This window comes from Nerophis lumbriciformis, linkage group LG26 (assembly GCF_033978685.3).
Source record: "Nerophis lumbriciformis linkage group LG26, RoL_Nlum_v2.1, whole genome shotgun sequence".
NCBI lineage: Eukaryota > Metazoa > Chordata > Actinopteri > Syngnathiformes > Syngnathidae > Nerophis > Nerophis lumbriciformis.
This window is the reverse complement of record NC_084573.2, coordinates 37,925,001-37,943,009: the sequence shown is the minus strand read 5'-3', so window position 1 is coordinate 37,943,009 and position 18,009 is coordinate 37,925,001. Positions and strand designations below refer to the sequence as shown.

The 18,009-nt window shown below is 42.1% G+C and overlaps 1 protein-coding gene across 4 annotated transcripts in view; it reads left to right on the top strand.

The window, feature by feature from the left end:
* sdsl (serine dehydratase-like) overlaps positions 1–18,009 on the top strand; it is a 78,871-nt gene that overhangs the window by 2,625 nt on the left and 58,237 nt on the right. For all 4 annotated transcript variants that reach the window (XM_061986955.1, XM_061986954.1, XM_061986952.1 and 1 more), the window contains exons 2-9: positions 2,961–3,117; positions 3,203–3,239; positions 3,322–3,461; positions 6,372–6,460; positions 7,588–7,821; positions 7,904–8,034; positions 11,132–11,218; positions 14,930–15,048. In XM_061986955.1, the coding sequence (XP_061842939.1) occupies positions 2,971–3,117; positions 3,203–3,239; positions 3,322–3,461; positions 6,372–6,460; positions 7,588–7,821; positions 7,904–8,034; positions 11,132–11,218; positions 14,930–15,036 (972 nt within the window). In that variant the 5' untranslated portion in view covers positions 2,961–2,970 and the 3' untranslated portion in view covers positions 15,037–15,048. The remainder of the gene's footprint in view (positions 1–2,960; positions 3,118–3,202; positions 3,240–3,321; positions 3,462–6,371; positions 6,461–7,587; positions 7,822–7,903; positions 8,035–11,131; positions 11,219–14,929; positions 15,049–18,009) is intronic.

Sequence of the window (18,009 nt, the reverse complement as noted above, 5' to 3'; positions counted from 1 at the left end):
AGATTCATTTATGATTGTTTATCAAAATATAACTATAGATGTCAACATTGTGTATGTGCTGAAAGATTCATTTATGATTGTTTATCAAAATATAACTATAGATATCAACATTGTGTACGTGCTGAAAGATTAATTTATGATTGTCAAAATATAACTATAGATGTCAACATTGTGTACGTGTTGAAATATTCATTTATGATTGTTTATCAAAATATAACTATAGATGTCAACATTGTGTACATGTTAAAAGATTCATTTATGATTGTTTATCAAAATATAACTATAGATGTCAACATTGTGTACATGTTAAAAGATTCATTTATGATTGTTTATCAAAATATAACTATAGATGTCAACATTGTGTATGTGCTGAAAGATTCATTTATGATTGTTTATCAAAATATAAATATAGATGTCAACATTGTGTATGTGCTGAAAGATTCATTTATGATTATCAAAATATAACTATAGATGTCAACATTGTGTACGTGTTGAAATATTCATTTATGATTGTTTATCAAAATATAACTATAGATGTCAACATTGTGTATGTGCTGAAAGATTCATTCGTGATTGCTGCCTTTGTTAAAAACTTAACTCTTTCAGGTTTTGCTGACATTTGCTTTCTTTTATTTAGACTCATCGAGTTTGTGTGGTTTGCAAAACACTCGTAACAAAAATGCATTTTCAAGAACTCAGAAACAAGATAAAATACAAATAGTATGTAGAAAATACTTAAACTGGAAATACAAAAGTTAGAAGTACATCAAACCTGTGCTGAAGTGATCACTGCAAACTCGTGCGTTCTTCAACTCGATCTGTTCTCTGTGCCACTTTACTCGTCCCCTTTTGTAAAAGTCTTGACATCTTTCGCCCGTCTTGATTACCTCTCGAAGAACTCTGAAGAAACTTGTATCCTTTTCACGTTTTAAACGGATCCAACAGCCTAAAACCACGCAGGCGTAGGGTATTTTGGTGGCCGGACCGGAGGTTGCGGCTTAGCAGGCCGAAAGACCGGTGGCGGCGGCCGGGCTGGCGGCTGTGGCTTGGCAGGCCGAAGAACTGGTGGTGGCGGCCGTGCTAGAGGCTGTGGCTTGGCATGACGCTGAGCGACCCCACCTGAACAGCTCCCAGCCCTAGCCCCGCCCTCAAGGAGCGGATACCAGACGCGCTCCCCGTGGTCTGGAACCGTTTCTTGGGGTGGGTGGAGGGAAGTCAGGAGGGGGGCAGAATCCTCCCCTTTAAATTGTCCAAAAAGTATTTCTTTTTTGCCCACCTGGGTTTGTGTGGGTGGATAAAAAGAAAATGTCCATGAAATTTGGGACGTGGCTTGGACTGATTAGACCTGATTTCTAAAAACACGTTTTGATAATGTTTTATCAAAGACATGGCATTAGAGTCCTTTGCTGGAGGCGGGTGATCAAAAGAAAAAGCACTGAAAAAAAAAATCCTGGTCTGTGATGTCATCAGGGCTGCTTGCTGCTTGCTTCCGCCCGGAGGGGGAGGAGCTTGCGGGAGCGCCGTGTGCTGTCCGCTCGCCTTCCCTGACGTCCTTGGTCTGGAGCGACGCTTCCAAGACTGCGGCGTCCTCGGACCAAATCAGGTCTTTGTGCTCCACGGAGGAATAACGCAGCGTTTTCTTCCTCCATCGCTCGCAGGACCGCCCACGCTCCCTCGTCCAACTTTTTTTTGCAGAAAAACTTTTTGCTGGCGACATTCTGTCAAGACTTGGACTTTGGGGTTTGTTTTCCCGGAATGCAAATGAAAGTTAGCGCGGGCAAGGCGTGAAGGTAAAGACATTATTTAGTTTACACTAACAAAGGAACAAAAAGCGCGCTCAAGGCGGAAGTACAAACTTGACTAATGAAACAAAAGACTTGCACGTGGGCAAAAAACTATGGACATGAACAAAAGTCGCTAACTGTGGCATGAATAGAAAAAAACTTACTTGACATGGCATGAAGTGCGCAGAGGTAAACAGAGTGAATGTCGCCAGGCCCATCCATCCATCTTCTTCCGCTTATCCGAGGTCGGGTCGCGGGGGCAGCAGCCTAAGCAGGGAAGCCCAGACTTCCCTCTTCCCAGCCACTTCGTCCAGCTCCTCCCGGGGGATCCCGAGGCGTTCCCAGGCCAGCCGGGAGAGATAGTCTTCCCAGCGTGTCCTGGGTCTTCCCCGCAGCCTCCTACCGGTCGGACGTGCCCGAAACACCTTCCTAGGGAGGCGTTCGGGTGGCATCCTGACCAGATGCCCGAACCACCTCATCTGGCTCCTCTCCATGTGGAGGAGCAGCGGTTTTACTTTGAGCTCCCCCCGAATGACAGAGCTTCTCACCCTATCTCTAAGGGAGAGCCCCGCCGCTCGGCGGAGGATACTCATTTCGGCCGCTTGTATCCGTGATCTTGTCCTTTCGGTCATGACCCAAAGCTCATGACCATAGGTGAGGATGGGAACGTAGATCGACCGGTTAATCGAGAGCTTTGCCTTCCGGCTCAGCTCCTTCTTCACCACAACGGATCGATACAGCGTCCGCATTACTGAAGACGCCGCACCGATCCGCCTGTCGATCTCACGATCCACTCTTCCCCCACTCGTGAACAAGACTCCGAGGTACTTGAACTCCTCCACTTGGCGCAAGATCTCCTCCCCAACCCGGGCCGACCAACAAAAAAAGACATGCTTTAAATAACAGTGACATGATTGGTGACAGGTGCGTGAGTCCAAACGTGAAACAGGTGAAACTAATGGGTAACCATGGAAACAAGACAAGAAAGTGAAAAAGGCAGGAACTAAAAAGAGTCCAAAACCCAAACAGAATATAACTTAAACAAAACATGATCCAGACATGACATTTTCCTTGGACAAAGGCAGAACGCTACGACAACAGACGCTCGCGTTTTGCGTAGTTAATGAACCGGACGTGAATACAAACTATCGTGTTAATAAATTGTCTGCTTTTCAGCTCTAACGCCATGGATGAACATTTGCACGTGAACACGCCTCTCCTCGAGAGTGTCGCCATGTCCAAACGTGTGGGAACTGCTGTGTATTTGAAAATGGAGAACTCCCAGCCGTCTGGTTCTTTTAAGATCCGTGGTATCGGGCACCTGTGCCAGCAGGTAAAAAGAGGCCGCCATGCAGTATAGAAGCGTGTGGAAATGCTCTGCACGGGGGACTAAATTGTATGTCAACTCTCCTCTGCAGCTTGCGTCAACGTCGAAAGGAATCGTCTGCTCCTCAGGTTTCAGTATCGCAGTTCCAGCCTGGTCATGCCGGCCATCACATCTTAGTAGAACTGTAATGTGACAGAAGTCTTCTTCCAGGTGGTAATGCTGGGATGGCGGCTGCCTACGCAGCCAGAAAAATGGGTGTGCCGGCCACCATCGTGATTCCCTCATCGACCCCTCACCTCGTTGTCCAGAGACTACGGGATCAGGGTGCTACTGTGAAGATAGTCGGCAAGGTAGAGCATCGTCTCACTGCGGCAGGTGTCAGTTTGGAGCTGAACGTGCATTTCTGTAGACCGTACGTTGTTGTAAGATACAAACCCCGTTTCCATATGAGTTGGGAAATTGTGTTAGATGTAAATATAAACGGAATACAATGATTTGCAAATCCTTTTCAACCCATATTCAGTTGAACATTTTTCTTTTTGCAAATAATCATTAACTTTAGAATTTGATGGCAGCAACACGTGACAAAGAAGTTGGGAAAGGTGACAATAAATACTGATAAAGTTGAGGAATGCTCATCAAACACTTATTTGGAACATCCCACAGGTGTGCAGGCTAATTGGGAACAGGTGGGTGCCATGATTGGGTATAAAAAACAGCTTCCCAAAAAATGCTCAGACTTTCACAAGAAAGGATGGGGGCGAGGTACACCCCTTTGTCCACAACTGCGTGAGCAAATAGTCAAAACAGTTTAAGAACAACGTTTCTCAAAGTGCAATTGCAAGAAATTTAGGGATTTCAACATCTACGGTCCATAATTTTCGTCCTGGTTGTGGAACTGTGGACCAGCTCTATACTCTCGGCAGGGTCCTTGAGGGTGCATGGGAGTTTGCCCAACCAGTCTACATGTGCTTTGTGGACTTGGAGAAGGCATTCGACCGTGTACCCCGGGAAGTCCTGTGGGGAGTGCTCAGAGAGTATGGGGTATCGGACTGTCTGATTGTGGCAGTTCGCTCCCTGTATGATCAGTGTCAGAGCTTGGTCCGCATTGCCGGCATTAAGTCGGACCCGTTTCCAGTGAGGGTTGGACTCCGCCAAGGCTGCCCTTTGTCACCGATTCTGTTCATAACCTTTATGGACAGAATTTCTAGGCGCAGTCAGGGCGTTGAGGGGATCTGGTTTGGTGGCTGCAGGATTAGGTCACTGCTATTTGCAGATGATGTGGTCCTGATGGCTTCCTCCGGCCAAGATCTTCAGCTCTCGCTGGATCGGTTCGCAGCCGAGTGTGAAGCGACTGGGATGGGAATCAGCACCTCCAAGTCCGAGTCCATGGTTCTCTCCCGGAAAAGGGTGGAGTGCCATCTCCGGGTTGGGGAGGAGATCTTGCCCCAAGTGGAGGAGTTCAAGTACCTCGGAGTCTTGTTCACGAGTGGGGGAAGAGTGGATCGTGAGATCGACAGGCGGATCGGTGCGGCGTCTTCAGTAATGCGGACGCTGTATCGATCCGTTGTGGTGAAGAAGGAGCTGAGCCGGAAGGCAAAGCTCTCGATTTACCGGTCGATCTACGTTCCCATCCTCACCTATGGTCATGAGCTTTGGGTCATGACCGAAAGGACAAGATCACGGGTACAAGCGGCCGAAATGAGTTTCCTCCGCCGAGTGGCGGGGCTCTCCCTTAGAGATAGGGTGAGAAGCTCTGTCATTCGGGGGGAGCTCAAAGTAAAGCCGCTGCTCCTCCACATCGAGAGGAGCCAGATGAGGTGGTTCGGGCATCTGGTCAGGATGCCACCCGAACGCCTCCCTAGGAAGGTGTTTCGGGCACGTGCGACCGGTAGGAGGCCACGGGGAAGACCCAGGACACGCTGGGAAGACTATCTCTCCCGGCTGGCCTGGGAACGCCTCGGGATCCCCCGGGAGGAGCTGGACGAAGTGGCTGGGGAGAGGGAAGTCTGGGCTTCCCTGCTTAAGCTGCTGCCCCCGCGACCCGACCTCGGATAAGCGGAAGAAGATGGATGGATGGATGGATGGACGGTCCATAATATCATCAAAAGGTTCAGAGAATCTGGAGAAATCACTCCACGTAAGCGGCATGGCCGGAAACCAACATTGAATGACCGTGACCTTCCATCCCTCAGACGGCACTGTATCAAAAACCGACATCAATCTCTAAAGGATATCACCACATGGGCTTAGGAACACTACCGAAAACCACTGTCACTAAATACAGTTGGTCGCTACATCTGTAAGTGCAAGTTAAAGCTCTACTATGCAAAGCAAAAGCCATTTATCAACAACACCCAGAAACGCCGCCGGCTTCTCTGGGCCCGAGATCATCTTAAGATGGACTCATGCAAAGTGGGAAAATGTTCTGTGGTCTGACGAGTCCACATTTCAAATTGTTTTTGGAAATATTCGACTTCGTGTCATCCGGACCAAAGGGGAAGCGAACCATCCAGACTGTTATCGACGCAAAGTTCAAAAGCCAGCATGTGTGATGGTATGGGGGTGTATTAGTGCCCAAGACATGGGTAACTTACACATCTGTGAAGGCACCATTAATGCTGAAAGGTACATACAGGTTTTGGAACAACATATGTTGTCATCTAAGCGCCGTCTTTTTCTTGCTTATTTCAGCAAGACAATGCCAAGCCACATTCAACACGTGTTACAACAGCGTGGCTTCGTAAAAAAAGAGTGCGGGTACTTTCCTGGCCCGCCTGCAGTCCAGACCTGTCTCCCATCGAAAATGTGTGCCGCATTTATGAAGCCTAAAATACGACAGCGGAGACCCCGGACTGTTGAACGACTGAAGCTCTACATAAAACAAGAATGGGAAAGAATTCCACTTTCAAAGCTTCAACAATTAGTTTCCTCAGTTCCTAATCGTTTATTGAGTGTTGTTAAAAGGAAAGGCCATGTAACACAGTGGTGAACATGCCCTTTCCCAACTACTTTGTCACGTGTTGCAGCCATGAAATTCTAAGTCAATTAATATTTGCAAAAAAAAAATAAAGTTTATGAGTTTGAACATCAAATATGTTGTCTTTGTAGCATATTCAACTGAATATGGGTTGAAAAGGATTTGCAAATCATTGTATTCCGTTTATATTTACATCTAACACAATTTCCCAACTCATATGGAAACGGGGTTTGTAGAACATGTTGTTGGGAGTAAGGCATAAGAACTTCCCTGTGCGCAGATCTGGGACGATGCTAACGCCGAGGCACTTCGACTTGCTGAAACAGAGGGACTTACCTACGTTTCTCCATTTGACCATCCCTTGATATGGTAGGTGCATTCATTCTCGGGGTATTCTGGCTTTGTTCCATATCCCCAAAACATCCATGTAACGTTTATTATTATTCTGGATCGCACAAAATGCAGGCATGGGATTTTTCCGTCTATAGTCGGAAATCCGTCTTTTTTTATCTCTGTAAAAATATAAAAAAATATTTTCCGTTTTTTTTTCTTCATTTTTGTACAGAGTAGGCTAACCCATGTGGTTCCTGTGGTTGTGAACACAAGTTGTAATTACTGTAGTGACTGAAACAGACAAAGTAATGTGTAAATAATGTCAATAAATAGATGAACCATCTGTGGCTGTGAAGTGAATACTAGTAAGTTTGTAAATGCTGCATAGAGTAGGCTAACCCATGTGGTTCCTGTGGATGTGAACATAATTACTGTAGTGACTAAATAACATAGTGACTGAAACAGACATAGTAATGTGTAAATAATGTCAATAACTGGATGGACCATCTGTGGCTGTGAAGTGAACACTAGTAAGGTTGTAAATACTGAATAGAGTAGGCTAACCCATGTGGTTCCTGTGGATGTGAACATAATTACTGTAGTGACTAAATAACATAGTGACTGAAACAGACACATAGTAATGTGTAAATAATGTCAATAACTGGATGGACCATCTGTGGCTGTGAAGTGAACACGAGTAAGGTTGTAAATACTGTATAGAGTAGACTAACCCATGTGGTTCCTGTGGATGTGAACATATCTACTGTTGTGACTAAATAACATAGTGACTGAAACAGACACATAGTATTGTGTAAATAATGTCAATAACTGGATGGACCATCTGTGGCTGTGAAGTGAACACTAGTCAGGTTGTAAATACTGTATAGAGTAGGCTAACCCATGTGGTTCCTGTGGATGTAATTTATGTAGTGACTAAATAACATAGTGACTGAAACAGACATAGTAATGTGTAAATAATGTCAATAACTGGATGGACCATCTGTGGATGTGAAGTGAACACTAGTAAGGTTAAAAATACTGTTTAGAGTAGACTAACCCATGTGGTTCCTGCACCGTGTAACCGTGGCTGATGTTCCAAAGTACTTTCCCACAATGAAGTATCCTGATCTACGTTCTTCCTCCCATAAACATGTGACGACAAGGCAGGGCCACTCCAGTGTGATCACAGAGGCTGCAGCCAGTCTGGGTCCTGGTGTCAAGCCTGTAGCGGTGCTGCTCTCTGTGGGCGGAGGTGGGCTCCTCTGTGGCGTGGTCCAGGGCCTGAAGGATGTCGGCTGGGCGGACGTTCCCATCATCGCCATGGAGACAGCGGGGGCCGACTGTCTGAATGCGTCCGTTAAGGCGGGGAGGAGAGTCACCCTGGATGACATCACCAGGTGACATCGCCTGAATATCAAAACACGTGTCGTTTGGCAAGACTCTGAGATGGCATGTTTCTCCTCCTTTAACGCTCCGTAGCGAGGCCAAATGTCTGGGGGCCAAGACCGTTTGTAAGCAAGCATTTGAATACAGTCAAAGCAAGGAGGTGACCGTCATTTCTGAAGTGGTGACTGACCGCCAGGCCCTTCATGCTTTAGAGACTTTCCTGGGTGAGTTCTTCTTCTCACTTTCCATTTGTTTTGTTGACAACAAATGTTAGTGGCCCAGAGCATAATACTACCACCACCATGCTTGACGGTAGGCATGGTGTTTCATGGGATTAAAGGCCTCACCTCTTCTCCTCCAAACATATTGCTGGGTATTGTGACCAAACAGCTAAATTTTTGTTTCATCTGACATCACATGGACAAAGATAAGACATTCTGGAGGAAAGTTCTGTTGTCCAATGAAACAAAAATGGAGCTGAACTGCACCAATTTTGTCAAAAAGAGTGGTCAAGTCATACTTGCCAACCCTCCCGAATTTTCCGGGAGACTCCCGAAATTCAGCGCTTCTCCCGAAAACCTCCCGGGACAAATATTCTCCCAAAAATCTCCCGATTTTCAGCCGGAGCTGGAGGCCACGCCCCCTCCAGCTCCATGCGGACCTGAGTGAGGACAGCCTTTTTTCACGACGGGAGGACAACAGGGTGACAAGAACTAAATCATCCAGACTAGAGATACATTGTATTATTATGTTTATCTTACCTAAAAATAAATATATTTATTAATTTAAAAAAAACACTATATTTTGCTAAAAAACATCAAATTTAATTGTATTTTTATTTGTATTTTTTCTGACTCCTTATTACATCCAGGCATTAGAATTATACATTAAAATAAACATATTTGAAATAATTAATTTTAAATGGTCATAATAATTCATTTAAAATGACCATATTTAATTGTTAAAATAATTGCTTGTTTATCAACAACTTTAGCATTTTATTCATTACATTTTTGAAGCTCTCAGAAGCCAAGTTATGTTATATTCCTTAAGATTTATTTATGGAAGTTTGAAGTATCAATTATCTAAACACAGTTTTGTTTGCATATTTTCAGGATATATATATATATATATATATATATATATATATATATATATATATATATATATATATATTTATACATGTGTGTGTGTATATATATATACATAAATATATATATATGTGTATATATATATATGTATATATATACACATAAATATATATATATATATATATATATATATATGTGTATATATATATATGTATATATATATATATATATATATGTATATATATATATGTATATGTGTGTATATATATATATATATATACAGGTAAAAGCCAGTAAATTAGAATATTTTGAAAAACTTGATTTATTTCAGTAATTGCATTCAAAAGGTGTAACTTGTACATTATATTTATTCATTGCACACAGACTGATGCATTCAAATGTTTATTTCATTTAATTTTGATGATTTGAAGCGGCAACAAATGAAAATCCAAAATTCCGTGTGTCACAAAATTAGAATATTGTGTAAGGCTAATACAAAAAAGGGATTTTTAGAAATGTTGGCCAACTGAAAAGTATGAAAATGAAAAATATGAGCATGTACAATACTCAATACTTGGTTGGAGCTCCTTTTGCCTCAATTACTGCGTTAATGCGGCGTGGCATGGAGTCGATGAGTTTCTGGCACTGCTCAGGTGTTATGAGAGCCCAGGTTGCTCTGATAGTGGCCTTCAACTCTTCTGCGTTTTTGGGTCTGGCATTCTGCATCTTCCTTTTCACAATACCCCACAGATTTTCTATGGGGCTAAGGTCAGGGGAGTTGGCGGGCCAATTTAGAACAGAAATACCATTTTCCGTAAACCAGGCACGGGTAGATTTTGCGCTGTGTGCAGGCGCCAGGTTGGAGCTCCTTTTGCCTCAATTACTGCGTTAATGCGGCGTGGCATGGAGTCGATGAGTTTCTGGCACTGCTCAGGTGTTATGAGAGCCCAGGTTGCTCTGATAGTGGCCTTCAACTCTTCTGCGTTTTTGGGTCTGGCATTCTGCATCTTCCTTTTCACAATACCCCACAGATTTTCTATGGGGCTAAGGTCAGGGGAGTTGGCGGGCCAATTTAGAACAGAAATACCATGGTCCGTAAACCAGGCACGGGTAGATTTTGCGCTGTGTGCAGGCGCCAAGTCCTGTTGGAACTTGAAATCTCCATCTCCATAGAGCAGGTCAGCAGCAGGAAGCATGAAGTGCTCTAAAACTTGCTGGTAGACGGCTGCGTTGACCCTGGATCTCAGGAAACAGAGTGGACCGACACCAGCAGATGACATGGCACCCCAAACCATCACTGATGGTGGAAACTTTACACTAGACTTCAGGCAACGTGGATCCTGTGCCTCTCCTGTCTTCCTCCAGACTCTGGGACCTCGATTTCCAAAGGAAATGCAAAATTTGCTTTCGTCAGAAAACATGACTTTGGACCACTCAGCAGCAGTCCAGCTCTTTTTTTCCTTAGCCCAGGTGAGACGCTTTGCGCGCTGTTTCTTGGTCAACAGTGGCTTGACACGAGGTATGCGGCAGTTGAAACCCACGTCTTTCAAGCGTCTCTTGGTGGTGGATCTTGAAGCACTGACTCCAGCAGCTGTCCACTCCTTCTGAATCTCCCCCACATTTTTGAATGGGTTTTTTTTTTCACAATCTTGACCAGGGCGCGGTGATCCCTATCGCTTGTACACTTTTTCTGACCACAGTTTTTCCTTCCCTTTGCCTCTCCATTAATGTGTTTGGACACAGAGCTCTGAGAACAGCCAGCCTCTTCAGCAATAACCTTTTGTGTCTTTCCCTCCTTGTGCAATGTGTCGATGGTTGCCTTTTGGACAGCTGTCAAATCTGAAGTCTTCCCCATGTTTGTGTAGGCTTCAGAACTGGACTGAGAGACCATTTAAAGCCCTTTGCAGGTGTTTTGAGTTAATCAGCTGATTAGTTTGTGGCACCAGGTGTCTTCAAAATTTAACCCTTACACAATATTCTAATTTTGTGACACACGGAATTTTGGATTTTCATTTGTTGCCACTTCAAATCCATCCATCCATCCATCCATCTTCTTCCGCTTATCCGAGGTCGGGTCGCGGGGGCAGCAGCCTAAGCAGGGAAGCCCAGACTTCCCTCTCCCCAGCCACTTGGTCCAGCTCCTCCCGGGGGGATCCCGAGGCGTTCAGCCATGACATGATGTTCTTTACACGTGTATGTAGACTTTTGACCACCACTGTATGTGTTGTAGATGAGGAGCGTGTCCTGGTGGAGATGGCATGTGGGGCAGCACTGGCAGCGGTCTACAGTGGGCTCGTGCACAGACTACAGGAGGAAGGTACATTTAATAAGTGTGTCTGGCAGAAATAATAATCACCATTACTTTTAATGGATATTTTAATCACTATTAACAACAGGATTATTATATACATATATAATATGATGGCAGTCACACATAAGAGATACGTGTAGACTGCAATATGATGGCAGTCACACATAAGAAATACGTGTCAACTGCAATATGATGGCAGTCACACATAAGAGATACGTGTAGACTGCAATATGATGGCAGTCACACAGAAGAGATACGTGCAGACTGCAATATGATGGCAGTCACACATAAGAGATACATGCAGACTGCAATATGATGGCAGTCACACAGAAGAGATACGTGTAGAGTGCAATAAGATGGCAGTCACACATAAGAGATACATGTAGACTGCAATATGATGGCAGTCACACATAAGAGATGCGTGTAGACTGCAATATGATGGCAGTCACACATAAGAGATACATGTACACTGCAATATGATGGCAGTCACACATAAGAGATACGTGTAGACTGCAATATGATGGCAGTCACACAGAAGAGATACGTGTAGAGTGCAATAAGATGGCAGTCACACATAAGAGATACATGTAGACTGCAATATGATGGCAGTCACACATAAGAGATACGTGTAGAGTGCAATAAGATGGCAGTCACACAGAAGAGATACGTGTAGACTGCAATATGAAGGCAGTCACACATAAGAGATACGTGTAGACTGCAATATGATGGCAAAAGTAAAATGTATGACTTTTTAAAACGGACGTAGGGAGAAGTACAGAGCGCCAATAAACCCTAAAGGCACTGCCTTTGCGTGCCGGCCCAGTCACATAATATCTACGGCTTTTACACACACACAAGTGAATGCCAGGCATACTTGGTCAATATCCATACAGGACACACTGAGGGTGGCCGTATAAACAACTTGAACACTGTTACAAATACGCGCCACACTGTGAACCTTCCTCGGGGGCGCTAGAGCACACTTTAGAGGTTTGGGGTTGTTTTGTTTTTTTATTAGATCGCAATTTTTGCCAGTCCTGATGTGTGTGTCCAGTTTGGTGAGTTTTGAAGCATGTTAAAGGGGTCAAATTACAGCTCAAAGGGGCAAAAGTGACTGTTTTGAAGGGGGATTTGCAAACTTCCTGTTGATTTTTGCTGGGGGTTGTCAATATATGAAATGTAGGTCTAAGTTAGACCTACATAGAGGTTTTTGTTTCATGTCTGTAAGACATTCCTACTGGAAGTTACAGGCAGTTTTGTCTTGAGTTTTCTTCCTCGGGGGCGCTAGAGCGCAATTTAGAGGTTTGGGGTTTTTTTTTTTTTTTATTAGATCGCAATTTTTGCCAGTCCTGATGTGTGTGTCCAGTTTGGTGAGTTTTGAAGCATGTTAAGGGGGTCAAATTACAGCTCAAAGAGGCAAAAGTGACTGTTTTTAGTAAACTTTTGTTTTGAAGGAGGAATTGCCAAATCCTTGTTGATTATGAAATCTAGGTCTAAGTCAGACCTACATAGAGGTTTTTGTTTCATGTCTGTACGACATTCCTACTGGAAGTTACAGGCAGTTTTGTCCGTGTTTTTTCCTTGGGGGGCGCTAGAGCGCAATTTAGAGGTTTGGGGTTGTTTTTTTTTATTAGATTGCAATTTTTGCCAGTCCTGATGTGTGTGTCCAGTTTGGTGAGTTTTGAAGCATGTTAAGGGGGTCAAATTACAGCTCAAAGGGGCAAAAGTGACTGTTTTGAAGGGGGAATTGCAAACTTCCTGTTGATTTTTGCTGGGGGTTGTCAATATATGAAATGTAGGTCTAAGTTAGACCTACATAGAGTTTTTTTTTCATGTCTGTAAGACATTCCTACTAGAAGTTACAGGCAGTTTTGTCTTGAGTTTTCTTCCTCGGAGCAGTTGTGTCTGTGTTTTCTTCATAGGGGGCGCTAGAGCGCAATTTAGAGGTTTGGGGTTGGGTTTTGTTATTAGATCGCAATTTTTGCCAGTCCTGATGTGTGTGTTTAGTTTTGAAGCATGTTAAGGGGGTCAAATTACGGCTCAAAGGGGCAAAAGTGACTGTTTTGAAGGGGGAATTGCAAACTTCCTGTTGATTTTTGCTGGGGGTTGTCAATATATGAAATGTAGGTCTAAGTTAGACCTACATAGAGGTTTTTGTTTCATGTCTGTAAGACATTCCTACTGGAAGTTAAAGGCAGTTTTGTCTTGAGTTTTCTTCCTCGGAGCAGTTGTGTCTGTGTTTTCTTCCTAGGGGGCGCTAGAGCGCAGTTTAGAGGTTTGGGGTTGTTGTTTTTTTTTTATTAGATCGCAATTTTTGTTAGTCCTGATGTGTGTGTCCAGTTTGGTGAGTTTTGAAGCATGTTAAGGAGGTCAAATTACAGCTCAAAGGGGCAAAAGTGACTGTTTTGAAGGGGGAATTGCAAACTTCCTGTTGATTTTTGCTGCGGGTTGTCAATATATGAAATGTAGGTCTAAGTTAGACCTACATAGAGTTTTTTTTTTCATGTCTGTAAGACATTCCTACTAGAAGTTACAGGCAGTTTTGTCTTGAGTTTTCTTCCTCGGAGCAGTTGTGTCTGTGTTTTCTTCTTAGGGGGCGCTAGAGCGCAATTTAGAGGTTTGGGGTTGGGTTTTGTTATTAGATCGCAATTTTTGCCAGTCCTGATGTGTGTGTAGTTTTGAAGCATGTTAAGGGGGTCAAATTACAGCTCAAAGGGGCAAAAGTGACTGTTTTGAAGGGGGAATTGCAAACTTCCTGTTGATTTTTGCTGGGGGTTGTCAATATATGAAATGTTGGTCAAAGTGAGACCTACATAGAGGTTTTTGTTTCATGTCTGTAAGACATTCCTACTGGAAGTTAAAGGCAGTTTTGTCTTGAGTTTTCTTCCTCGGAGCAGTTGTGTCTGTGTTTTCTTCCTAGGGGGCGCTAGAGCGCAGTTTAGAGGTTTTTTTTTTTTTTTTTTTTTTATTAGATCGCAATTTTTGTTAGTCCTGATGTGTGTGTCCAGTTTGGTGAGTTTTGAAGCATGTTAAGGAGGTCAAATTACAGCTCAAAGGGGCAAAAGTGACTGTTTTGAAGGGGGAATTGCAAACTTCCTGTTGATTTTTGCTGGGGGTTGTCAATATATGAAATGTAGGTCTAAGTTAGACCTACATAGAGGTTTTTGTTTCATGTCTGTAAGACATTCCTACATCCGCACCGTAACACAACAGAACAAATACCCAGAAACCCCTTGCAGCACTAACTCTTCCGGGACGCTACAATATACACCCCCCCGCTACCTCAACCTCCTCATGCTCTCTCAGGGAGAGCATGTCCCAAATTCCAAGCTGCTCTTTTGAGGCATGTTAAAAAAAAAATAATGCACTTTGTGACTTCAATAATAAATATGGCAGTGCCATGTTGGCACTTTTTTTCCATAACTTGAGTCGATTTATTTTGTAAAACCTTGTTACATTGTTTAATGCATCCAGCGGGGCATCACAACAAAATGAGGCATAATAATGTGTTCATTCCACCACTGCATGTATATCGGTATCGCTTGATATCGGTATCGGTAATTAATCTTTTGGATTGCCAGCTTTGCACAAAAATCTAACATGAGCACAATAGCTAATAACTATAGCAACGGACTTTAAGCATACTAAAGTTGTGTGATAACTTTACACATAATTAATCTAACAAAACTAGGATGTTGACTTCTGGTCTGATTTCAGGTCGTGTGGCGGCCCACCCGGGCCCCCTGCTGGTGATAGTGTGTGGGGGCAGCAGCATCGACATGGAGCAGCTCTTCCTGCTCAAACGCAAACTGGAGAAAGTATAACCAAGTTGCACGGTAATATTAAGCATTATTACAGGTTTATAACTAACATCACCTAATAAAATGTTCATTATTTTGCTTTTTGGGGAGACCTAGTTTTACCTATTTGGGTTAAAAGTATTTTTTGCAAAGCAGTAATTATAGTCTGCAAATGATGTGTTGAGCAAATGATGAGCTCGGCAGAGTAACCGTGTAATACTCTTCCATATCAGTAGGTGGCAGCAGGTAGCTAATTGCTTTGTAGATGTGGGAAACAGCGGGAGGCAGGGTGCAGGTAAAAAGGTGTCTAATGCTTAAACCAAAAATAAACAAAAGGTGAGTGCCCCTAAGAAAAGGCATTGAAGCTTAGGGAAGGCTATGCAGAACGAGACTAAAACTGAACTGGCTACAAAGTAAACAAAAACAGAATGCTGGAGGACAGCAAAGACTTACTGTGGAGCAAAGATAAAGTACATCCGAACATGACATGACAATCAACAATGTCCCCACAAAGAAGGATAAAAACAACTGAAATATTCTTGACTGCTAAAACAAAGTAGATGCGGGAAATTTCGCTCAAAAGGAAGACATGAAACTGCTACAGGAAAATACCAAAAGCCATCAAAATAGGAGCGCAAGACAAGAAGTAAAACACTACACACAGGAAAACAGCAAAAAAGTCCAAATAAGTCATGACATGACTAAAACTGAACTGGCTACAAAGTAAACAAAAACAGAATGCTGGAGGACAGCAAAGACTTACTGTGGAGCAAAGACAAAGTACATCCGAACATGACATGACAATCAACAATGTCCCCACAAAGAAGGATTAAAAACAACTGAAATATTCTTGACTGCTAAAACAAAGTAGATGCGGGAAATTTCGCTCAAAAGGAAGACGTGAAACTGCTACAGGAAAATACCAAAAGCCATCAAAATAGGAGCGCAAGACAAGAAGTAAAACACTACACACAGGAAAGCAGCAAAAAAGTCCAAATAAGTCATGACATGACTAAAACTGAACTGGCTACAAAGTAAACAAAAACAGAATGCTGGAGGACAGCAAAGACTTACTGTGGAGCAAAGACGGCGTCCACAATCCAACATCTTTTTTCGTTTTTTTTTAATGATTTCTGCTGGTGGTGTTTCAACGCTAAAAATGTCAGTAACTACAGTTGGTCGCTACATCTGTACGTGCAAGTTTAAACTCTACTATGCAAAGCCAAAGCCATTTATCAACAACACCCAGAAACGCTTCACTGGGCCCGAGCTCATCTAAGATGGACTGATGCAAAGTGGAAAAGTGTTCTGTGGTCTGACGAGTCCACATTTCAAATTGTTTTTGGAAACTGTGGACGTCGTGAGGAAAAGAACCATCCGGATTGTTCTAGGCGCATGTGTGATGGTATGGGGGTGTATTAGTGCCCAAGACATGGGTAACTTACACATCTGTGAAGGCACCATTAATGCTGAAAGGTACATACAGGTTTTTTGGAGCAACATATGTTGCCATCCAAGCAACGTTACCATGGACGCCCCTGCTTATTTCAGCAAGACAATGCCAAGCCACGTGTTACAACAGCATGGCTTCATTTATTTAATTTACAACACTTCATTTACACAACGTGACAACGTCACCGGTTTTGGGTTTTGTACATTGGGTTATACGTGTATGGCGCTTTTCTACCTTCAAGGTACTCAAAGCACTTTGACACTATTTCCGCGTTCACCCATTCACACACACGTTCACACACACATTCACACACACATTCACACACACATTCACACACACATTCACACACACATTCACACACACGTTCACACACACGTTCACACACTGATGGCCATGCAAGACGCTAACCACCACCCATCAGGTTGCTGGCACGACCGCTCTACCAACTGAGCCAAGCCGTTCCCCATATGTGTGTGTATATATGTATGTATATAAGTGTGTATATATGTATGTATATATGTGTGTATGTATATATGTGTGTATATATGTATGTATATATGTGTGTATATATGTATGTATATATGTGTGTATATATGTATGTATATATATGTGTGTATATATGTGTGTATATATGTATGTATATATGTGTGTATATATGTATGTATATATGTGTGTATATACGTTTGTATATATGTATGTATATATGTGTGTATATATGTGTATATATGTATGTATATATGTGTGTATATATGTATGTATATATGTGTGTATATATGTATGTATATATATGTATATATATGTGTGTATATACGTTTGTATATATGTATGTATATATGTGTGTGTATATATGTGTATATATGTATGTATATATGTGTGTATATATGTATGTATATATGTGTGTATATATGTATGTATATATATGTATATATATGTGTGTATATACGTTTGTATATATGTATGTATATATGTGTGTATATATGTGTATATATGTATGTATATATGTGTGTATATAGGTGTATATATGTATGTATATATGTGTGTATATATGTATGTATATATGTGTGTGTATATATGTGTGTGTATATATGTATGTATATATGTGTGTATGTATGTATATATGTGTGTATATATGTATGTATATATGTGTGTATATATGTATGTACTGTATATATGTATGTATATATGTGTGTGTATATATGCATGTATATATGTGTGTATATGTGTGTGTGTATACAGTATGTATATATGTGTGTGTATATATGTATGTATATGTGTATATATGTATGTATATATGTGTGTATATATGTATGTATATATGTATATATATGTGTGTATATACGTTTGTATATATGTATGTTTATATGTGTGTATATATGTATGTATATATATGTGTGTATATACGTTTGTATATATGTATGTATATATGTGTGTATATATATGTATATATGTGTGTATATATATGTATATATGTGTGTATATACGTATGTATATATGTATGTATATATGTGTATATATATGTATGTATATATGTGTGTATATATGTA